This window comes from Microchirus variegatus (assembly GCF_963457635.1).
Source record: "Microchirus variegatus genome assembly, chromosome: 19".
Classification (NCBI taxonomy): domain Eukaryota; kingdom Metazoa; phylum Chordata; class Actinopteri; order Pleuronectiformes; family Soleidae; genus Microchirus; species Microchirus variegatus.
Window position 1 is genome coordinate 15,798,560 of NC_139820.1, and position 24,024 is coordinate 15,822,583.

General features: G+C 41.8%; 1 protein-coding gene across 2 annotated transcripts; it reads right to left on the reverse strand.

Annotated features, from left to right (window-relative positions):
• Positions 1-69: 69 nt before the first annotated feature.
• On the reverse strand, positions 70-21,624 carry myh7ba (myosin, heavy chain 7B, cardiac muscle, beta a). 2 transcript variants are annotated; one of them, XM_083906174.1, is made up of 44 exons: positions 21,590-21,624; positions 21,160-21,300; positions 20,383-20,486; positions 19,920-20,063; positions 19,686-19,842; positions 19,542-19,569; positions 19,197-19,293; positions 18,643-18,663; positions 18,459-18,551; positions 17,168-17,231; positions 16,980-17,078; positions 16,802-16,905; positions 16,579-16,717; positions 16,350-16,468; positions 16,056-16,205; positions 15,723-15,893; positions 15,445-15,624; positions 15,232-15,364; positions 15,074-15,150; positions 14,081-14,168; positions 13,884-14,001; positions 13,656-13,779; positions 12,078-12,214; positions 10,376-10,631; positions 10,034-10,276; positions 9,747-9,923; positions 9,524-9,669; positions 9,329-9,419; positions 8,863-9,252; positions 8,654-8,780; positions 7,108-7,226; positions 6,833-7,029; positions 6,564-6,747; positions 5,111-5,276; positions 4,891-5,015; positions 4,044-4,159; positions 3,762-3,954; positions 3,278-3,481; positions 2,508-2,633; positions 2,266-2,436; positions 2,052-2,156; positions 1,809-1,904; positions 1,548-1,682; positions 70-217 (listed from the first exon to the last, which is right to left on the reverse strand). In XM_083906174.1, exons 2-44 carry the CDS (start codon positions 21,254-21,256, stop codon positions 206-208), a joined length of 5,823 nt encoding a protein of 1,940 aa, XP_083762300.1. In that variant the 5' UTR covers positions 21,257-21,300; positions 21,590-21,624; the 3' UTR covers positions 70-205. The 2 variants fall into 2 exon arrangements, with proteins under 2 accessions (XP_083762300.1, XP_083762301.1); XM_083906175.1 differs by lacking the exons at positions 19,197-19,293; positions 19,686-19,842; positions 19,920-20,063; ... (1 more) ...; positions 21,160-21,300; positions 21,590-21,624 and having other exon boundaries at positions 73-217; positions 19,542-19,558.
• Positions 21,625-24,024: the final 2,400 nt, after the last annotated feature.

Here is a 24,024-nt window from a genome sequence, read left to right on the forward strand (position 1 = left end):
TTAACTGTTTGTCAAATTAGTACTATAATAAATTCTTCTTTAGACCTTTGTTGGATATCTATTGTTGTCACACATACACACTCACACACAGTGGAGTCATGTTTTTCAGGTTTGAGAGTCTTTATTTGTGCAGTCACAGCTGAGCACATCTGTTGCAGTTGACTCGCTGTGATTTGTTTGGGTTCCAGCGATGAGACTCATTTCGTCACTCGGCAAGCTAAAACACACAAGACAAGTTTTTATTAGCGATGTCGGCAAGTTGCACATGACCTCACCAGAGGTGACACGTAATGCAATATAAACGTCTTTGTTGTTTTACAGCCGTTGTCTGATGGTGAACAGCCCAACTCAAAAAGTAAAGGGTGGTCTTTGATAAAGATGTTCTAGGGATATGGGTTATGGGGGACACATGGCACCATAGTGGCTAGCACTGTTACCTAAAAATGACCCAAGTTCGAAACACGGTCTTACTGAGGGCCTTTCTTTGTGGAGTTTGCATGTTCTTCCCATGTGTGAATGGATTTCCTCCAGGTTCTCCAGTTCCCTTCCACAGTCCAAAAACATGCAGAGGTTAATTGGACACTGTAGGAGTGAGTATGAGCGTGAATGGTCGTTTGCCCTGTAATGCAGTGGTCCCCAACCACCGGGCCGTGGACCGGTACCGGTCCGTGGGTCGTTTGGTACCGGTCCACACAGAAAGAATAAATAACGAATAAAAATAACATTATTTCCGTTTTTATTTATTATCGGGGTCTGAACAATGTTTTATTTTGAAAAATGACCGGATTCCCTCAATTACATCTGTCTATGACTCACTCTTGACGCATCCCGAGGGAGATCGCTGGCCAGAGTGTTTGCAGCGAGAGCCGCTGCAGAGATTTCTCTCAGAAAAGAAGTCACCGCTGCAGCACATTTCAGTGACAAGGAGTGAGTCGCAAAACTCGCTTACTTGTGCGACGTTTTCAGGGTACACACCTACACAAAAATAATAAATGTACTAATGGCCAGACCTCACTCACTCGCACTCGTTACTCTCTCTCTCTCTCTCTCCGCGCCCGCTCTCTGCGCATACTGATTTTGATGAACAACAAACAAATGCTGATCAATAGTTTTGTGCAAGCAATTTAAGGTCCCGACTCTTGTTCCAAATATGACAGGCTTCATTCAGCGATTGAAACAAATATAACATTAATGAAACATTTACAGCCGTTTTGTGTATCTTATTTTGAAGGCACGTTTAAGCGTTACCATACGACCAGAGGGCGTTAGGGGACCGGTCCGTGAAAATATTTCCTGACATTAAACCAGTCCGTGGAGCAAAAAAGGTTGGGGACCGCTGCTGTAATGGACTGTTGACCAGGATGCACCTCTGTCAAATGGGATTTTGATTGACTTGTAGACGATGAGTAAATGTTTTGGTGATTAAAACTCTTTGTGTCTTTTGAGGGCATTCTGTAGTTTTACTTGTACCAAAAGCCTTTCAGTAAGTGATACAATATGTCCTATATCTTACTGATCTTTCAAATGTCGGTATTGAATTGACCGACCTTGCTGCCTTGGTCCCGTGTGCGGACCCGGAGCTTGTTGACCTGTGTTTCAGCCGTGTCAGCTCTCTCTTCTGCATCATCCAGCTCATGCTGGAGCTTCCTGTACTTAGACAGGTTGGTGTTGGCCTGCTCCTCCTGAACAGGTTTGAAACAAAGTGTACACAGGTCTGAATGATGCTCACACTCGTCAGTTACTTTTATACTATAAACAGCTCGTAAGGTGTAAAGAAAGTGACTTATACCAGTGTAAGTGTGACTCACCGCTTCTTCTGTCAGTCTTTTGTAACTCTTCACCTTGACCTGCAGTTTATCAATAAGGTCCTGCAGACGGACCAGGTTCTTCTTGTCTTCCTCAGCCTGCACAAACACCAAATGCAGTACAGTAAGTGGTCAGTACTTGCATAGCTCTGTCACACTTCATTCATTCATCATTCAGAAGCCAGGGTTTGACCTCCTTATCACACCAAACAACATGATCCATTTGTGCAGATGGTGGTGGTTTACCTGGTAGGAGAGCTCTTTGATTCTCCTCTCATATTTGCGTACTCCCTTCTGATACTCTTGGCTCTTCTTTTGCTCAGTCTCTAATTCAGTCTCCAGTTCTTTGACCTACCAGTGAGATAATCAAATCATCCTTCTGCTCGTCGAAAAAATTACACCAGTTACAAAAAAGGCCAAATGTGGCAGTGTTGCATGGAAACTGATCTCCAGCTTTTACCCTGGCCTCCAGCTTCTGAACCTGCTTCTTGCCTCCCTTAAGAGCAATCTGCTCAGCCTCGTCCAGACGCATCTGCAGGTCCTTTATGGTCTGCTCCATGTTCTTCTTCATCCTCTCCAGATGGGCACTGGTGTCCTGCTCTTTCTTCAGTTCTTCTGCCATCATGGCAGCCTGCAAATGTCAACAATCATGGTTAAAGTCTATATACTGTAGTCTTGATGTTTTAAATGTAAAGAACTTACATCAGTGATGGCCTTTTTGGCCTTCTCTTCTGCATTGCGACACTCCTGAATAGCATCATCGACCTCGTTTGACAGCATGTTCAGATCACTCTCCAACTTCTTCTTCTGGTTGATCAGTCCAGTGTTCTGGAGAAAGGGAATCAGTTTAAAGACTTCTCTTTATACTGTTTGTGGATTTTTATCCTGGTGTTCCTAAAGATCATTACAACTGTGAGCACTATACTGTGATTATTTACCACACTCACTGAGAGCTACATGCGTCCACACTTGTATCCTGTGGGAGACCAGCATTTTCCACGCTTCGTATCCAGTATTCACTGGGTGAATTTTATGAATAGAAGTGAACAGAGAAGATCTGTTCCCACACAAAATACATATCTTTAAGTGTATGTACTGTATGTAGCATACAGGTAAGCAGTACAGACTTTTCATGCCGAATGAAAAGTTCAGACCTGGCAACTTCAGTCTTTATTAATCGGATCCCTTTACTTTTCCCGGGGTCAACGCACATACAAGACGGAATAAGATGACAACAAGAAAACCAAAAAATATGAAGAAAACCTAACATTTCTGGCAGATAATCAAGTGAAAGTAAAAGAGAAGAAACAAAAAACTTATACATCTGTTCTCAGTCCACCTCTGGATGTGTATTTTGTGATCTAACCTGAAGGTGCATTCACACCTGAACTTAGCACTGCACACTCACTACACACTAAGTGACCATCACTGATTAGGCTCAGGACAAACGTTGTGTGACAGCATCTTCCTACCTGAGAGTGTAACAGATTGACTCTCTCAGTGGCCTCCAGGAGCTCATGCTCGGCGAGCTTGCGCGCACGGTCGTTTTGCTCCAGCAGAGACCTGAGCTCCTCCACCTCAGCAGCCAGAAGGTTGTTCCGACGCTCGGTCACTGCTACCTGCTCCTTCAGCTCCTCATTCTGATGAATGGTCTCATCCAACTCCAGCTGAATGTCCTGGAATCAAATGAAAACAAGTATGATTATTCAAAGGGAAACTCAAAATGTAGGTGTTATACATAGGTGTTTGAATAAAGGGGAGGAGTCTGGGAGTCCTGAGAGACACATGTCATTTTAATACTTTACACTAAACTGTGAAGATTTGCACCTGGATCAACAAATACCATTACTATACACTGGTTTATACCTGAAAACATTCAGGATTCAGGGTTTTAGTTCTGCTTTCATTTGACAGGGTGTCAGGTGAGCCCGTCTCTCGGTCGCTCTATGAACTCACTTTGATTTGAACCTGCAGGTTTCGCAGAAGTTTCTGAGACTCTGCTGCCTGCCTGTTAGCGTGGCTCAGCTGCACCTCCATCTCATTCAGGTCGCCTTCCATCTTCTTCCTCAGACGCACTGCTTCATTGCGAGACTTTGCCTCAGCATCCAAAGTGGCCTGCATGGACTCCAGCGTTCTCTGGTGGTTACGCCTTTAAGTTGAAAAATGGGTCAATTAAAAAAAATTTGTCCACATGTTTGTGCTTGATGGAGGATGACAATGAACATCGGTAAAACTCACCGAAGGTTGTCAAGTTCCTCCTCCTTCTCTGCCAGTTTCTTATCAACATCAGCTTTAATCTGGTTGAGCTCCAGCTGAATCCTGAGGGTTTTACTCTCTTCGTGCTCCAGAGTGCCCTGGAATACAATCACAAGGGAGTGAGATTTCCTTTATAATATGAAGGCTATATAAAAATAACTTGTTACAAGGGAGAAATTGTATTTTGTAGTTATTCTTTTCACTTCTTTCTGATATATAAAAGACTATTTCTTCAACAATAGTTTAGCAACAACATCGTATACTGTATGTATGTCAACTATTCAACCGAGGCAGCCAACTCTATGCTTATTAGTTAGATAGAAAAAAAGAGGTGAAATAAACCTGGTTAAACTCCTTCTTCTTTTTCCAAATTTTGAATCCACAAATATAAATTGTCGAGGACGAAACCCTGTTTAAGTAATATGAAGAATGACTTGTCAATAGTAAACGTTTTAAAAGTATATCTTGTCGTGTCATAATTAAAGCTTCTTTTTGTATTGTTATTATTTTATGGATTTATAATTGTTTGTTTGTTTACAATGATCCAGGCTGCACCAAGCCTGTTGTGTTGTTGATGATACGATCGATGAATCCTCCACAAACACATTTGAAGGAAACGATGGTTGGAGATCCAGAGCCTGGATCAACCTGAGCTGTGTTTCTGTGAACTTTTCATTTATTTGTGCTTTATAGTCTATCTGCTTCCCTCCGTTTCTTTGATACTTGATACTTTGGTTGTTATATATAGCGTCCTTTGTTAACTCAGCCTCTTCCCTTCATCCCCTAGTTCTCTGGGGTCATAACTACAGGTATGAAGTTGACTGCTTACTTCAGCTTCCTCCAGTGCAGCTTGAATTTCACTTTTCTCCATGTCCAGACCCTTCTTCAGCTTCTCCAGCTCATTGATGGTCTTTGCTCCCTGGCTGAGTTGATCAGAAAGGTCAGCTATCTCCTCTGGGGAAACACAGACAGAAAAGTAGCATTGAGTCATTCTTGTATCAAAGTGTCTCCAGTGCAAATATAAACCTGGGATATAATGTCAGCTTTACCATGGAGGTTCTTGTTCTCCCTCTTGATGGTCTCAAGATGATCCAGAGTCTCCTCATAAGAGTTCTTCAGTTTGAAAAGCTCTGTGCTCAGGCCACGAGATTCCTTTTGAGAAGTCTCCAGCTCTGACTGGCACTCTTCATATTTCTGCTTCCACTCAGCCAGCACCTGGAAAGCACAATGATGCTTATTTTCAGCTGATTCAGTGGGAAAAAGTAAATTTCAGTGGAAGTCCTGACACACTGTCAATGAGCCCCCACGTCAAAGGCAGGTAGAAACTAAGGGTGAATTCCAATTCCTTGCTTAACCATCAATCTTAACCCTCAATCTCAAAAATGCGCGCTCCCTCTAGTGCAAGTGCTGTTCCGATTCTCAGAAAAATTAAGTTTAGGGCCAAGTTTAAGGGCTGTATCGCCCTCAATATTGAGATTTTCCGAGACCACCCTTGGGAGCAAGGGCTACCCAGAATGCAGTGTTTTCACATAAGAAAGATGGCGTCGAAAGCAGCGAAGCGAGTGCGCTACAAATGAAGTATTTTCTTTGTTAATAGAGATATAAAAATGATGAAAACCATTGTATTATCTTAGTTTAGGCCCATATTATGGATTACTGACGTCATTGTTGCATAACATTTATTTTTATTTTACGATCTTTTGTCAATAGCCGGCCGGTGCGCACACGCGATCGTTTGAGGAAACAAGAGTAAATAAAATAAAATATGAAAATAAAATAAAATAAAATAAAATAAAATAAAATAAAATAAAATAAAATAAAATAAAATAAAATAAAATAAAATAAAATAAAATAAGACAGTGAAATAGACAATAAGCTAAATGAAATAAAATAAACAATACAATAAACAATAAAATAAACAATAAAAATAAAAATAAAATACAATAATAAGTAGACAATCTGGAAATATATACAATATACAGTGAATGTAAGTATAAACAAATGAAAGAAGTTAGATGAGAATGGGTAATTATAGTTTGTTTGTTGTTTGTTTGTTTGTTTGTTTGTTTGTTTGTTTATTTATTTATAAAGAGTCTGTCAGCTGAATATGGCCGTGGTTGTGGTATTTGTATCATCTTATAACTAACTGACAACCTAATAACTTGACTGAAATAAAATAATAAATAAATAATTGTGACGTAAATGTGTTCTTCTTCTTCTTCTTTTTTGGAGTTGACAGACTGGACGCAGCTTTGGCGTTATTCTGCCCCCTTCAGTCTGAAGACATATCTGCATTTAAGGGGTGTCCCATTTCTAAGTGACAAAATAACCCTCAACACTTGGTTTTGAGGGCCAGTTAAGATTAAGGGGTTGAGCTTGAGGGTTAAGATTGGAATTGGAATTGGCCCTAAACCCCTTAAGAGGAGCATGCGTACCTTCTCTAGTACGAGTCAACAGGAGAAAACATATATTGTGTATATCACTGTTTATCTTTGCCAGTACCTTGTCAAAGTTGCGTTGCTTCTTGTCGAGGACAGCGGCTGCAGCATTGGCACGCTCTAGGTCAATGACCAAGTCTTCAATCTCTGTCTGGAGCCGATGTTTGGTCTTCTCCAGGGAAGAGCACTTGGCATTGGATGTCTCCACCGTTTCTTCAGCCTCCTGCAGACGAATCACCAGCTTCTTCCTATTAAGAGGCGAACTTTGACTGCCTGACTTTGACAGTTACATTTTCAAACAGTAATTCTGCAGTGTTTGATTGTGTCACTTACTTGGCTTCCTCCAGCTCCTCAGTTCTTTGGATGGCATCAGTTTCATACTTGGTCCTCCACTGAGCCACATCAACATTGGCCTTGGACAGAGCTCTCTGCAGCTCAGCCTTGGCCTCCTGCTCCTCATCATACTGCTCTCGCAGAAGATCACAGTCATGTCGAGATGACTGCAGTGCGTGGGCCAGAGAGCTCTTTGCCTTTGGAGACAAATCAAGCAATTACCTAAACTGTAGGAACTCTGTGTAACCTCTACGTGTTGGCACTTTGTAACTGACCTTATTCTCCTCCTCCAGCTGTTTCTTCAGCTCCTCCACATTCTGGCTGAATGAGTTCTTGGCCCGCTGGAGCTGAGACACCATGGATTCACGCTCCTCCACCTTCCTCCCCAGCTCATCTGCAACAGGAGCACAAAAAGGAATTTGATTACTTACCAGTCTGTAAAATCATGAAGCAAACGTTTCTTTGTGGATGAGCAACCATGAGCAGATGAATCAAATCCAAAATATTAGGCCCATTACTTTTCATTTGATTAAGACTTTAGTTCAGATATATATCAGTCTGTCCATTTTATTGATTATTTATTTATTTATTTATTATTATTATTATTATTATTATCATGTTTACTATTTGCATTAGGAGGCGACGGTAGCTCAGTAGGAGAACGAGTCATATTTCAATTTGAAGGCTGTGGGCTCGATTCCTGGCTCCTCTAGGACTCTTAGGACTCACCCCTGACGACAGCAGTGTGTGAATGGGTTTGAAAGATGAGTGAATATGGGTGAATATATAAAAATAAACCATTTACCATTTATTTTTGACTGTTCTATTAACTAATAACTATTATTCATTTTGTTTATTTTTGAGTCATTTGATCACATATTTTCCAATTTTTTTGGCACCATTTTACAATGAGGGTAAATGAATTAACATGACATCATGCTGTTATAAGTATTTACTAACTAACATCACTCACCATGTATTGTTATTGAGGTTAACGAAGTTATTAAATCAAATATTATTCAAGTGTCTGTAAAGCTACTGTTAAACATGACATTAGAGGCTTTAAGTAAGTGTAAATGTCTTGTTTTAATTAACATAAATAACGTTTCTGTGTCCCTAAATTTGAAAATGTGACACTTCTTTGATGTTTAATAAAATATTCATTGACACTGTGTTAAGTTACTCAAGCATACTTGTGAGCCTTATTAAAGTAAGTGTAAAACATGGACTTGTGATTTCACAAATGAATAAGCAATACTTAACGATAATTAAGCATTTAAATGACACTTAAGCAAATGATTAGCATCTGTGCGACAGGAGTATAAATAAAGATTAATAATAGGCTCAATTGTGCTCATATAAGGCTTTGTTTAGTGATACATGACTTTACACTTCACAATACATCATGAATATGAACATCATGAACAAACAGGAAGTCGGACATTTTGAATTTGGTGTCCATCTTGGTGATTTTCGTAAATACGTGTATATTTGTACTCAACACTTCAAAGACCAAAAGTCATCAAAAGTTTTGCGGATTCAAGAGGGCGCTGCCATGGCTAACATCTGAAGTTTGGAAGTGTGCTATAACTTCACCATACGTGGACCGATCGCCTCGGAACTTCACAAGAGGAAAACAGAAGTCAGAGAACTGCTGCACAGCTTCATGGCTTCATGGCTGCATTTAGTAAATGCTTATTACAGCTTTTACTGATGTGGTTTAATGTAACTTTATTGTAAAGTGTTCCCAAATATTTTTTGATGAAGTCACTATTATCAACACTTCAGGACACATGATTGGTTCTGACCATTATGTATTACCTCTCTCAGTCTGAGCTCGGGCTCTTTGTGTGCTGGTATCGTTGAGCTGCCTCTGGAGTTCTTCAACCTTAGCTTTAGCCTCATTCATCTGGTCTTCATACAGCCGACACATTTTCTCTGAAGTGGCCTGCAGGCAAGACATGGACGTGTTTTTTTTTTATAACTTAGTTTAATCCCACTCTGTTTTAATTATTTCTGCTTGTCTCTACCTTGCCCTTGGAAAGCTGCTCCACGGTGGAAGCCAGATCATCAGCCTCCATCTTGGCCTCGGTCCTCTCTTTCTCAAGCTTCTGCTTGACTCGCTGCAGGCTGTCGATTTGCTCACTTAGCTCTGCAACGCTGTCGGCGTGCTTCTTCCGCAAGGCTGCCGTTGTAGCCTCGTGGTGCAGCATGGCTTCCTCCAGGTCTCGCCGCAGCTTCAGAAGATCTGCCTCTCTTTTCTTGTTGACCTCCACCTGGGCTGAGGTTGCTCCTCCTGCCTCTTCCAGGCGCTCGCTCAGCTCCTCCAGCTCACGAGCCACATCACCGCGTTGCTTCTCCACTTTGGCTCGACAAGCCCGCTCAGCCTCCAGCTCTTCCTCCAGCTCCTCTGTGCGAGCCTGCAGGAAAAGAACAGTCAGTCATTTTTATCAAAATGCTGTTTTACGGCTCTGAAATGAGGAGAAGAGTGCACACCTGTAGCTCCTTGATTTTTTTCTGCAGTTGATTAGCCACTGCTTGTTCATCTTCAATCCTTGAGCTAATTGCATTCATTTCAAAGTCTTTCCTGATAGGATATATTTGAAAATTGTTACTTTACAACTGTTTCAAGGACAAGATGATAATATATATGATATATATATATATATATATATATATGATCATTCTCACTTTTTTAGCCTCTCTTCAAGTTGCTGTTTATCATTCTCCAGGTCCATACAAGACTCCAGGGAGAGTTTGAGATCTCCCTCCATCTTACGTTTGACCCGTTCCAGGTCCATACGCAGCTTCTTTTCCTGTTCCAGAGAGCCTTCCAACTGATTGACACAAAGAACATGTTTTTAGGTATACAGTATAGATTTTCCTCTGCTTTTGTAAGGCAATAAATACTCACATCGTCGACTTGTTGCTCCAGCTTTGTCTTAGCTTTGGTGAGAATGTTGACTTTGTCTTCCTCGGCCTGCAGGTCATCCAGAGTCTGCTGATGAGCCTCCTGCAGAGCCTTCTTCTCTTTAGTAAGCTTCAGAATGGCTTCATCTAGAACTGCCATTTCCTCAATCAGGTTCTTCACCTGCAAGTAAATAAGAACTGTTTTACATTCGAAAACACATTCATTTTTTTCTTTTCCCACTTCAGTCTGATCCTTTGGTGGAACTTTCAGAGCTAAATCACTGCTCTCACCTTGTTCTCAGTTGCATGCTTTTCCTTTTCCACTTTAGCCAGAGTGATCTCCAGATCATCAATATCTTTCTTCAGCTCAGTGCACTCGTCCTCCAGCTTGCGCTTCTTGCTGAGCATATTAGAATTCATCTCCTCCTCGTCCTCCAGCCTCTCTGTGATTTCTTTCACTTTGGCCTCCAGTTGAAGTTTTGTTTTGATGAGCAGTTCACAGCGGTCCTCAGCATCTGCCAGATTGTCCTGCTCCTGTGGCACAGATGGAGGACCACAAGTATAGGTAAGTGTATTTGACCAATATGTGTATTTGTTAGGGCTAATTTTGTTTGGATGCTGCACATCACTTACTGCCTGTAGCTGTAGAGAGAGGTCATTCTTCTCTTGGATCAGGCTGACCTGCCTCTCCTCCAGCTCTTTTCTCTTGGTCTCAGATTTATCCAGAGCCTCCTTCAGCTTGGCCATCTCCTCCTTCAGTGCGGCCAGCTCCTTCTCTGTGGCTGCACTCTTTAGCAGAGGCTTGATTTTGAAGAAGAGCTTCATCCAGGGCCAGTGCTTGACAGCGTTGAAAGCACGGATATTCCATTGGATGATCATCAGAGCCGCCCTGAAAACACAGGATTGAGAATAAAATGTCAAAGAGATGACCAGACAAAAACCACGGGTAATAACATTTTCTTAACTAAGAAACTGTGATTTAATAAAGCCCATGCAGTATCTCTATACCACAATGAGCTAGAAAACCTGAATTACATGCAATAGCTTGAAATTATGAGCGTAACCTAGTGAGCAGTTAACCTAAAACTTATGGCTACAGTATATAAAATACCATGTATTGATAACTGACAGTAAAAGACATTATAGGAATAGAAACAAGTATACAGGTATATAAATTACAAATAAATAAAAAACAGAAGACAATTAAAAATGTCACATTTCCTTTCAGTTTAAATGGTGTTCTAGTTGCTGTGGGATTATGTTTGGAAAAAAAAGACAATTAGCTGACACTGATGGCACACTTTAAAACCAGAGGAAGGAAAGCTGAGAGCGAGAGTCTAAAAAGAAGTTCATGAAGGTTTATTGTGGACTTCCCCGTTTATTTATTTAGTCACTTCTCCTTGGTGCTCGATTGGTGGCACTAATTCTGCTCCCTTGTATCTAATCACGCACCAAGAGATGCGACGTGAAATCATACACCGACTGAAGCTTTTGATGTATCACGACTGTGACCAAACGGGGTTACTAGATTGATTTAGTCTCAGTAGGACAGCGTCTCACAGGCCTAAATATGGATACAGAGCACATTGGTCAAGGACTGACTTTCAGTGTTTAGTGTGTGAGCTGAAGTGAGTGTGCATGCAGCGGGTGGAAGGTGACTGAAGGAGGGAGGAGCTGAGTGCATTTTTGACATGACTCCTCACCGAGTGCCTCTCAAAGGTGAGTGTCTGTGTTTATTTAGAAACTAAAACCCTCTGTCCAGCAGCCAACTTTAATCCTTTGTCACCCGCCACATATTCCATCTATGCACACACTTAGAAGCACAGGCGCCGCGAACAAAGGGGGCCAGGGGCCATCGGGCATCCAGGGAGGGGGCTGAGGGTTGTATTTTTAGGGAGGGCCTCAGCAGTTGCCTCTTGACACATGTCGCCACCTGACTCTGAGGGAGGCCAGTGTCAGCATTGTTTCATTTAGAGAGGGAGGGTGAGATTTGGGGCCCTTAAGAATAGTAGGGCCATACACATACCTGGTAACCATATAAGGCCAAGCACACACCTCACACACACACACACTGCTAACACTGCCCTCAGATTCCAGGCATTCTAGAGCAAGGCAGCAAATACTAAGGTATAGAGTGACACAAGCTGAATTGTGTTGCTGTTGAACAGAAGTTCACAGAAGCAAACAGGTGCTGTTTCTCTTTTTATACTCATGTCTTTGCCTTCCTCTGAGTGCTAAAGCTCAAAGGCTCTCCTGCAAACATTATATATTCATTTGGTTTCATGACAAATATTCTATTTGGATGAGAAAAGTCAAATGGATGATGGACATTTACTTCTTCACTGTCATCCTGTTCAGCGCCAGCCTCATGATTTTGCCTCGAGCGGCTGCCTGCAGCAGTGTCAGCACTTTGGCCAAACGCTGGTCCCTCAGCTCTTCCAGATGGCCCAGCAGTCCAGCCTTGAAGAACACCTAAGGAACATAAGTCCACATGATGCTGAGTGCCCAACTCTGGTCAAATACAATAACAATCCAAACAATAACAAACAAACAATCCCAAAGAAAGCAATACAATTATGAAGCTGATTACATTTTATATCTTTAAATTAATGACACTTTTCCTGTAATATTTTTGTGGCAATCACAGCTGTGTGCAATGGAAGAACTAGTATTATTACAGCAGAACATACAAAAGAAAGGTCATATACTGGTAGGTAGGAAGTGTGGTTATATGAGAACAACTGACAACATGGCTGCCACTGAGGACACAAGGAAAACAGTTTAGCTATTAAACACGAGGCACACCTAATGAACTCTGTACTCGCTATTATATCTTAAATGTTTGACACTTTTGTTCACAGACTTTTCCAACAGGAAACTGAAGTTTGTGCCTCTGTCTAACCCACTCACTCCCTGCACCAACAACAGTGATTATACATCACAGCAGACATGAGTTGTTGATCCATTGCTGCCTCATCGTTTATTTTAAATATTGTATGTATTTATATTTTGAGACTTTGGGTGTTCAGATTTACCTGACGGTAAAGGCCACATTATACTTCTCCGACTGTGTATGCGTTATCCGACTGCATAACCACGGAGACCCCCGAGCCTTCATACTTCTGTGTCGTGGTGACGGATACGCACTGCTATGTCCCGCCCGATCAGTAGGGGTCGCTGCGCAAGGTTGTTGTGCTTCTGGCTACAGTGAGCAATGGCGTCCGAGAGAGAAAGACTGTTGTTGTTGAAACAGTGGCCGTTTCTCACTTTTCTGTGTCACGGAACTCAGTTTTAAGATAATTTGAAGAGAGAAATTGGCCATTTAGAGTCTGAACATGTGCTGTGTGTATTAAGATATGACGTATTTATAGTTTGGCAGCTCTGCCTCTGTGGACACTCGGTGCGCACTGTGAGCCGGCACAGAGTAGCGTTAGCTCGGCCTGTCCTGAGGACCTATCGTAGCCCTTGCCGTCTCCGTTGTCCCTTGACGGAGTGACGGACACAACGCAGAGGCTCTCCGACAGGCTATCCATCGAGGCAGAGGGCTCTGTGTAACCTATGTAGAGCACTTTACACAGGAGTATAAATTGGGCTTAAGGGTTTCTCAGAAGAAACCTCATCTTCCAGTCAAGATGGATAATGTGAGATGAAGTGGTTTTCTGATTTTATGATGTGAGCCTTTTGTTAAGTCTCTGGCTGCTTCTTGGTGAAGCAAAGTCAGTGCTCACAAAATCTGAACTACTACTTTAATATACAGTTATCCAATTTAATCTGTCACACCATATGATTGAATTAGTTTTTTTTCCCCACTTCAGATTTAGCAAAGATCTTTTTACGCCGCCTTCCTGATCTTCCTGATGCAACCCTCCCCTTTATCCCAGCTTGGACTGGCACTAGAAGTGCAGCTTTTTACCTTGGTGTGTCCAAATTTGTATTGGCTGTGGTCAATATCGAGTGAGCTCAGCAGCTTCTCTGCAGCTTTCTTGCTGTCGACAAACTTGTCATCTGGGATGGCGTGTGGATTCAGGATGCGATAGCTGAATGTAAGAAACGAGAGTTCCCACACTGATTATTACTGATGTCATTCCGATGATACCTGAACAGTCAGTTTGACCTTCTCAGTGAGTCTGGCTTGTCTCACCGCTGTTTGAACTCAGCGTAAAAGATGCGGTTGGGGAAACCCTTCCTGCAGATCCTGATGCCTTCCAGCACACCGTTGCAGCGAAGCTGGTGCAGCACCATAAATGGATCCATGATCCCTGTACAGAGGAGGTTTCACATATTAGCCAAGTCCACATAACTTAGCACCTGACGCTAAGTGGTTGTGCTGTGTGTTACCTGGAGTCTTGGTCTCATTAGGGATGATGCAGCGAACAAAGTGGGGCTGTGTGCTGCGCAGGTTGGTCATTAGCTTGTTCAGATTTTCCTGGTATGAAAGAGAGAAGTTTAGAATTTAGACATTTAGAACTGAGCGTAGAAACCCAACAGTTCACACAATAAGGAAACACTAGGCATCAGTGGAGGGAAAAACAGAAGAAATCTGTGACAGAACCAGACTCAAAGATGTGCAGCATCTGCCTCGACCGGCAATTATAAGAGCACAGAGGCAGTGGGACTTGGTTTAACCCTAGAACACTATCGCTCAAATTCAAAACGATCACTAACGCCAGGTGATTTTTACCCCAGATAATAAATACACCCCAAAAAAAGTACTTACAATACATGACAAATTTGAGTAGTGTTCTTCTATTTTAAACTGTGTCATGTCTAACAAAATGAAAGAAAAGCATCACGAGGGGACCGTATAAAAATGCTCCAAAATTACTGGAAAATTAGGAATTTGGGAACAAAAAAAAAAAAAATAATTATGAAGATGAAAACTTGGTTTTCATGAAAATCACACACATTTATTTGCTCTGCCAAACAACCGGGCAATGGTGTTCTAGGGTTAAATATTAAATATATATTCAGTTGTCTTTTTTTTATTTTTTAAATCCGTGTATATGCTACTCTGTATCAAATATATATATACAGATATATATCTATATATATCCTGATAATGCAAATTCTCCACTTTTTTTTAATCACAAAGTCATATATTATCCCATCCCCGTAAAATAAAAAGCGTTTATAACCTTCATTCTGCAGCAGCTTGTGTGTGAAATCTTCGATGTCAGGGAGAAAGGAGCCAGCACAGACTTAAAGTGATGTTCATGTGATCATTGCCCTAAACATCACTGCAAGTCTTAACTGCCTCCATCCCATCTGTCCACTGATGTCCACAATCATCTGAAATGTTGGGCAAGTAAACAACACTGCTGTCAGACTCACCTTATGAAGCTGAGACACTGTCTGGAAAGAAGCTGCCTTCCTCCTCTTCTCCTTTCCACCAGTCTTTGGGTCAGAAGCTGTCAGGTGATTATCACAGGGATTAATATAACCATGTTAAGTTAGACTGCAGACTATAGTTAGGGTCCTGTTCACTGTACCTGAGTCTGAGCCGATGTAGTTCTCATAGAGAGTTGCAAGTAGCTTGTTTGCAGACTTTTGGAAACATGTAACCACCGTCTCATTCAGTGGGTCTTTGTTTTTGTCCAGCCAGCCGATGATGTTATATGGCACCTTCAAAATAAAAGCGGTGGGGTTCATTTCTGTTTGTCACAATGAAATATTTGAGCTCTTCAGAGAGGAAACACACTTACCACCCCAGCATAATGCATCAGCTCAAAATGGGCCTCGTACTTGCGTTTCTTGTCTGGTCGTGGCTTTTGGAAATTAGGTGACTTTCCATAATGATTATCATACAACTTGGCTTTAAAGCTGCTGTTTGTGGCCTTGGGGAACATGCACTCCTCTTCAAGGAGGGACATGATGCCTAGTGGCTGGAGGAAGAGCAGGGTGTCATTACTATTCCTCCATCAAGCTCTGATTATGTCAAATGTTGATTTGTGTCCCACTGTGAATACAATAGTTTATTCACCTTTTCAATGAGATCAATGCAAGCTTGGAGGTCCAACCCAAAGTCGATGAAGGTCCATTCGATGCCCTCACGCCTGTACTCCTCTTGCTCCAGGATGAACATGTGGTGGTTGAAATACTGTTGCAGTTTCTCATTTGTGAAGTTGATGCACAGCTGCTCGAAGCTATTGAGCTGCAATAAAAGAGGAACAGGTGTTCATGACGTGACAAGACGCCCCCCCGCAAGACAAGAGAAAGAGGGTGAGGTATAAATCAAAAATGTGTTGTATTTTGAACCCAAAATAACAATAATGAAGGCAATCTAAAGAAATAGCTGTAATATTGGTCAAGTTACTTCAAAGATCTCAAATCCAGCGATGTCCAAGACTCCTATGAAGTACTGGCGTGGCAGGGAGGTGTAGAGCGTGCGGTTGATGCGTCCTACAAGCCATTTGAACATCCGGTCATACGTTGCTTTAGCCAGAGCACCAACAGCATAGTTCACCTACAGCACACGAAGAACCTATCATACCACACTTCTGCTTCTGCTTCAGTTACTGTTTGTCTCATTTTTCTTAATTATGCTGCATCTGTCACATTACCAAACTGAAATCATAAAACACAGACAACAGACGTCACATTTTCCCACCTGTTCGACATTCTGTCCCTTCACCACGTACTCGTTCCCCACCTTCACCCTTGGGTGTAGGAGGCCTTTTATGAGATCAGCTGAACTGACTCCCATCAGGTATGAGGCCTTGTCTGCACCTGGTCACCATCCAGAACAAACATGAAACCAGAGACAGAGTCAATAAAAAAAATCTTGCTTTTACATCTGCATCTACTTTTGAGCCACACATCAAATCAAGAGTTTATACTTTCAGTGCCGTCAGTCTCTGCCTGCTCCTCGCGCTGTTTTTGTTTGAATTTCATGTTTCCAAAGTGCATGATAGCTCCCACTATTTTATAACAGCCATATTTCTCATCGGGTAGGAAGCCAAGAATGTCCATGGCATGCTGCAGAGAGGAGAAGTTTGATCAACTCAACATCCTGTTTTCTAGATTGATTGATTTCCGTATGGAAAACATAAATCTCCTTACATCAGTGGCCATCAGCTCCTGTCCGTCATCCAAGTTCTCTACGGTGGTGACGCCCTGTGAGCAGACGTGGTAGTCGTACGGGTTGGAAGAGACCAGCAGCATGTCTGGAACAGAGAGTTAACACCTTGACATCACAGTCCTGCAGCAGTAAGGAATGAAATCAGCAACAATAACTCACCTAAAAGTTCTGGTTTCTTCTGCGACATGATCTGGTAGTAGATGTGGTAGCTCCTCTCGCCGGGCTGCTGGAATATTACTCTGGATTTTTCCAGAAGATCTGAAAGACAATTAGAGGTGTTCATATTGACCGTGAAATATAAAACAACATCAAATGCATGATCTGACAGTCTATGATCATTTACTCACATATATCAATATCAGAAGAGGCCAGTTTGCCAGTCGGTCCAAAATGGATCCTGATGAATTTGCCCTGAGTGACATTAAGAATTTACCCTCATTTTCATTCATTCATTTCAAAGGGTCATGTGAGGCACTGGTGCCAATCCCGGCTGACATAGGGTGAAAGGTAGTGCAGACCCTGGACAGGTCACCAGTCCATCTCAGGGTCACATATGACACGTTTCCACCAGCTCGCCTTCGCCTCGGCACAGTTAAGTTGCGTTTCCACAAGCATTGTGCCTGGTACTTTTTTTAGTACATGCTATGGCGAGGTTCCAAGTGCACTGAGTAGGTACTATGACTGACGCCGTCAGACTGCTGGCTACTGACTGGCCAGAGTGTCGTCACAGGAAGAGACGTCCGACAATAACTGTACATCAGTTAAAAAGACTTGACGACGAAACATGGGTTAATCTCCAACAACTACCAGGGAAATGTCTCAAATCTCAACATTTAACAGAGGAGTCTGGTGTATTTAAGGCAGTCCTTCTCAAATAGTGGGGCGGGCCCTCCTGTGACCACGGGGACCACGGGGACCATGCCGTTTTTGCCGTACTAGAATAAAGTGTAATTGACCATCCACATCCACAAAGTGATGCACTTTAAATCTTTTCTGTTACAGACTTGTTGTAAGTTGATCCATATTTTCTTCATCCAAAAGGGGGCATAACAGAAAATAATTGAGAAGCACTGGTTTAGCAACAGCACTGCTGCTGTATATCAGTCCAGAGACTGTGTCAGACAGAGTCTGTGCTCTGGTCGTGGAGGAAGGACTGAACACATCTTTTTTTTATTTACTGATTGAAAACAACTGTGTCACTAGTCACTCGTCTGTGTGTGTGTCGTGTGAGATGTAAAACGAAGTCACCGCAGTTTCAGGCAGCCACGCGTTGAGTAGGTACTATTTTTGAGGTGGAAAACCAACCTGAACCGTGCCGAGGCGAGGCGAGCTGCGACCATAGGTGGAAAAGGGGCTTTAGAGACAAACAACCATTCACTCCCACTCTGAATGTCCAATTTGCCTCCAAACCCTTTGATCTCCAAACCTGCATAATTTTGGAGTGTGGGAGAAAACCAGAGAACATGGAAAAAAACCCACACACACAGGGAGAACATGCAAGCGCCAGGCCTTGTTCCGACCGGCAAAACTCAGGTCTTTTGCTGCGAAAGCAAGATTGCTAAACACTAGACCAACCCTCATTTTAACGATATACAATTCACATATATACTAAACAAACAGAATTTTCCAGGTACTCACAAAGCGGGATGAGTTATCATTCCTTAGCGTTTTGGCGTTACCAAACGCTTCCATGGCTGGGTTTGCCTCAATAATCTGATCCTCCAGAGTTCCCTGGAATAAGAAAAGGTTGTAATTAGAATATAAGGATGCCCAGTCCAACCACGATAAAAGTGAATACATTACTTCTACATCTTAAACTCACCCCTGTTTTTGTGGCAGGACCCTGTTGTAAAAGACGAAGGTGAAAATTGAGAGTGAGACAAATATTGTTTCAAGCCTGATGAAAACAAAACTTTCACAAACAAAAGGGAACACCATGACCAACTGGAAAATTATAAACTGGTTAAAGTAGTGGTAAAAATGGCCACCATGTGGTGAAAAGGGGAGGAGAAAGGAGCTTCAAACAACATAGGAAACTGAAAAACCAAAAATCAAAGCATTATGAAAAGATTAAGGAAAAAGTTTGGAGCCAAAACAACAATATTAACAAAAAAAAAAGAGGAAAAGGGGGAAAAAAATCAATGAGGAAGCAAAGTTGAGTGGCTGGAAATGGCTGCACAACACATGAGAGACTCAGACATGAACATCCTCGGTTCTCACATTCACCACTTTGACAGGATGGAAAATGTATGGACACGGTTTAAAGGGGATACACTGGAGGATTTCTGGGACCAAAAAAAAAAAAAAAAAAAAAATACAGCAAAAAAGCTTTAAAAAAGGGAAAAACAAAAATAGGGGTTGCCACATCAGCCTTACTCCTTTTTTGGCAGTTGTATCCCCAAGAGCTGCCACAATGGCAAAATACTGAATGACACGTTTCGTGTTGACAGTTTTGCCAGCACCGGATTCTCCGCTATAGGAGTGTGAAAAATAACAAAGTGTATATAATATACAACAGGTACAGAAAACACTGTGCACAAGACTGCTAATGGTAGTGTAAAACAAAATCCCTGCAGACAAGATATGAAGCACACACAAACTGTTAAATAATATATACATACATACAGTATACATACAGTATATATACATATATATACATATATATATAGGTTGTTTCTACTCTAATTTGTTACTTGTGTGTTTGAAGGAGTTCACACTTACGTGATGAGCATGGACTGGTTCTCCCGATCTGATGAAACATTTAGAAAGATGAATATATCAGTTGTTTGTTCCACTTATACATTCGCTTATATGACTGCATGTGTGCATTGTTGCAACAGCAAAGTGCGTGAAAAAAGAACTCACTTCGCAGCATGTCATTGTAGGCATTGTCTGCAATAGAGTAGATGTGAGGCGGCACCTCAGAGCGCCGCTTGCCTTTGTAGACAGCAACCACAGGAGCTGTGTAGACAGGCAGCCATTTGTATGGATTCACTGTCACACAGAAGAGCCCGGAGTAGGTCTAAGGACACAAGACATCATGTCAGTCAATCTGGGGGATTATGAAACAGCCATCAGCCCATAACCAGATATACTCACATAGATCATCCAGTTTGAGTAACGTCTGCGCAGGTTATCCAGCACAGAGGCCTCGTTCAGGTGTGTCAGCATGGCCATGTCTTCAATCAGGTCAAACTTAGGAGGATTCATCTGCTGGAGGTCACCTTCCTTCACTGTCACAGTCTGAAATATCAAACACAAGCAGAACGAGAGGAGCTTGAGAAGCAGTATCAAGGTTTTTAATTCATAATTGTGTTAAATCAATTTAATTTATGTAGCCCAACGTCACACATCGCCTCATTAAAGTCTGTACAGCAAGTGAAACCCTTAGACCCTCACATCAAGTGCAGCAAACATAGAAATCACAGAAATGAGCAGGAATTATAACCGATATAGCAGATAAACAATAAAACTACAAAACAATTACAAAAGTGCAATAAAGCTGTACACACCTGACTCCAAATCCAGATAAAACAATAAAATCAGATGGTGGAGTGCTTACCTTCCCATCTTTGGTCTCAACAATGATTTTGTCACCACTGAACTCCTTGATCTCAATTGCAATGTAGGCTTCTTTGTCATCAGGGATCCAGGCTCGCTTCTTACCTAACAGAGCAGCAGCCGAGGGAGTCAAACAATGAGTAAAACAGAGAATAAAACAGAATGAAACAGAATAAAATAGACTAAAATAGAGAATAAAACAGTGAGTAAAACAGAGAATAAAATAGACTAAAATAGACTAAAATAGAGAATAAAACAGTGAGTAAAACAGAATAAATCAGAATAAAACAGAATAAAATAGACTAAAATAGAGAATAAAACATTGAGTACAACAGAATAAATCAGAATAAAATAGACTAAAATAGAGAATAAAACAGAGAGTAAAACAGACACTAACAGGGGGAAGTAAAACTGGTACACAAATAATATATGAGGGTTAAAAACTGACCCATTTTTTTACATTTAATTTGCTATCGGTTGTTTTTAGACAGAAAAACAATAACTTCTTTTTACTTTAAAGTTCACTTTTATGATTGATAATACTAAACTAAATAAAAAGTTAGATTCTATTGTGATATTTTTGTTTCACAAAAAAAGAGAAATCAATGCAACCGTTCCATAATAACTATGTTGAATAAATCATTTCCACATATTGTTAATATATCTCATTCTCAACCCGCCTGCCTCTTCTTTAATATTTCACATTTCAATGAATATTTCTGCTTCAGTTATTGAATGCTGATCTTTTCCATCTTTCACGTGTTCTAATCAGACCTACCGTCAAAAGGGATGGTGTGCTTCACCATCAGCTCCAGTTCAGGTTGGCGTAAATAAAGAGCGGCCTCCCCGAACTCCTTCAAGTCAAAGTGCGACATGGCGGCAGCTCCTCTGCGGACGCACCGTGAGACTGTGGAATTCCCTTGGTAAGGAAAACAAGACTGTGTGTTAATCGACAGCAGTGACCGTGTTAACCTATTTTCTTTTACGTTGCTATATCGACGAAATCAATACGGTTTCATAACAACACGCCTCGTGCGCAAAGAGCGCAAATCCATCATCACCAAATGAGGAGAAAAAATTCAGAAAGTTGCAGCGGGTGAAGTGAAAAGAGCCAGTGAAGGTAAACAGTGTAGAGAGGTAAATGAAGGCTCTGTGAGAAGTTTCAATGGTCAGCGACCCGCGCGTAAAATGCGTAATTATCAACCTACCAAACAAAGACGCAACGTTCTCCACTGACCTCAGGAGGAGCGCAACCAAATGACAGTGAGCTGAGATGAGTCCTGCTTTATATTGTGTTCCTCAAGGTCACGGTCAGTGGACATTTGTCCCCCATTAGCATATGCCACCTCCTTCGTCGCCGATTGGTGCTGAGCGTCTGTCTCAATTGACACAAAAGGAAAGCTACGTTTTTGTCATTGCGCTAAACCCCAGCCGGCTATTTTTGTATCTCAGTTATTTTATGTAGTATACACAGTGCAAGGGAGTGTGGGAGAGATGCATTAGGAGCATCCCTGTGTGTGTTGGGACTGGGGAGATCCTTTCACTCCCTACATTTTGAAGGGCACTGTATAGTTGCATTGAAGCAGGACATGTGTGTCCAAGAAAACCTGGACCCAAACATGAAACAGTTCTGACAGAACACAAGTCAAACTCATTGCTTTTCATCCCTTTGTTGAACACAGCTGGACATATTCCACTGCAGGTGACTCTGCTGGTCATGAGCTGATGTTGACCTCTGTAGTCATGCAGCTTTCGTGTTGTTGAGTGCCAGCAGGGATGTTTGCTATTGTGTTTGGCCACAGAGGATGCAACCTTAGAGGAGATTATTTCAGGAGTGGTGTGGCATTAAACATGCTTCTATAAATACACAACTTTATATTAATAGCGAGAAACATGGCGCGTGGCTTCTACCAGGAAAAAAAAGACGAACATGAGAGGCTATTTAGATAGAACACGTGAGGAAACATTTGAAAAATTTACTTTTTAAAATGCGTCTTCATAGCCAAGGTCGGAAACTTCCAGAGAAATTAACGATTTGGGCTTCAGTTTTAAATGTTAAATGTTGTGTAACTGTCCACTGACATTACAGCGTGTTATCATTCTTATATTATGTGTCATAACTGCCATAAGTTGCTGTTGTAATTTTGTGTTCCCAGTAATTGTGGTGTAAGCACTGCGTCTCTCACACTCTGGCTCCACCAGATCTGACCTTCACAGCAAGGGGAGAGGTTGGTGCCTGGTATGAGAGCAGGGTGACAGTGCAGCAATGGGGGTGTGGGGTGTGTGTGTGTGTGTGTGGGGGGGGGGGGGGGGGGGGGGCACCATAGTTTCTCAGAATAGACAAAGCCAGAGTCCAGCATTCCTGATGTGGAGATTGACTGTTAACTGTTGGCTGCAACGAGTTCACGTAGATAAGGGAAAGATGGAAATCTATTGTCAGTGTGCACTGTGGAAATTTGACCAACCCTAAGAGGCGATAGGCTCACCTACATACAATATTATAATACAATGAAATAGTGTCTTTTTTTCCTCCACACAATCATAAACACACACACACACAGAAAGAAGAAAAGATGGGCAGCCATCTTTGTTGACACCACTATCTGTTCCTGTGGCAGACTAAGAGGTGTTGCCGTGATGGCCTAAACTTTCTTGGGCATCAGTTAGATAGACGAGGTCTGAGCTATTCTGGGACAAGGGGCTCTTCAGAGGCAGAGGCTGCTTTATGTACTATGTCACTTGGTGCAGCATTTGAAAAGCTGGCATGCTGATAACACATGAGTAGGGGATGAATCCCAAAGTCCCCAGAGCCGCTGGCTTTAAATAAGTTCACATACTCCGGCACGTAAACACACACACACACACACACACACAGGCGCACACACAGGACTAGCGTCGTCTCTAACACATCTCTCAGCACTGCTATACAACAGCCCCATGCAACAGCTGACTTCCAGAGCAACAGCTTTCCTTTCATCCCCAGTCTTCCTAAAAATCATTTAGATGTTGCTGTGGCCAGATTTTTTAATGCTCACATTTTGCTTATTGCACATTTGTACAGCTTTGAATAATGAACACACTGGTGTCCAGCTGAAGGCCTTATCCCCAAAACACTGGCCCAGAGTCCTTGGTTCATTCTTGGGGATTGGCCAACCCAGTGTTTGGTGATATGTGAGTGAGGAGCCGACATTTTGGGCATCAAAGACTTGATCTGTGGGTCGGTCACAGTTGTTTTAGATCATCATGCGCTGAATGCCAGCAGGCTTAGGCAGTGAGATGGAGAAAGATTGGGAATTATGACTGTAGTCATTCTCAGCCTCATTTAATCACACACAACCCAGTCACATCGCTCCACTCATCTGTTCATCACAAATACTGCCAAAGGATGTATACCAAATCTTCTGTCTATATATCTATAACTGTACAGCCAGTAAATGCACTTGGCTTTACCTAATAACCTCATTATATATGTATATATATATAGATATATATATCTATGTATATACATATATACATTGGCCTATAAAATGACATTAAAAAAATCATATTGAAGGAAATGTTGTCAAATCAAAATAACTTCAAGCCCTGTTTATTACATTAAAAGAATTCAATCAGAGCCCACATACATATACACATATGTCCA

Excerpts from the sequence above, each read along its gene's own strand:
- myh7ba (XM_083906174.1), bottom strand. The coding sequence starts at position 21,256 with ATGTCGCACTTTGACTTGAAGGAGTTCGGGGAGGCCGCTCTTTATTTA. Across the intron at positions 17,079-17,167 it reads CTCTTCTGATATTGATATAT|ATCTTCTGGAAAAATCCAGA; the intron begins GTGAGTAAATGA and ends ATTGTCTTTCAG. Across the intron at positions 10,632-12,077 it reads AACAGGATGACAGTGAAGAA|GGCGGCTCTGATGATCATCC; the intron begins GTAAATGTCCAT and ends CTGTGTTTTCAG.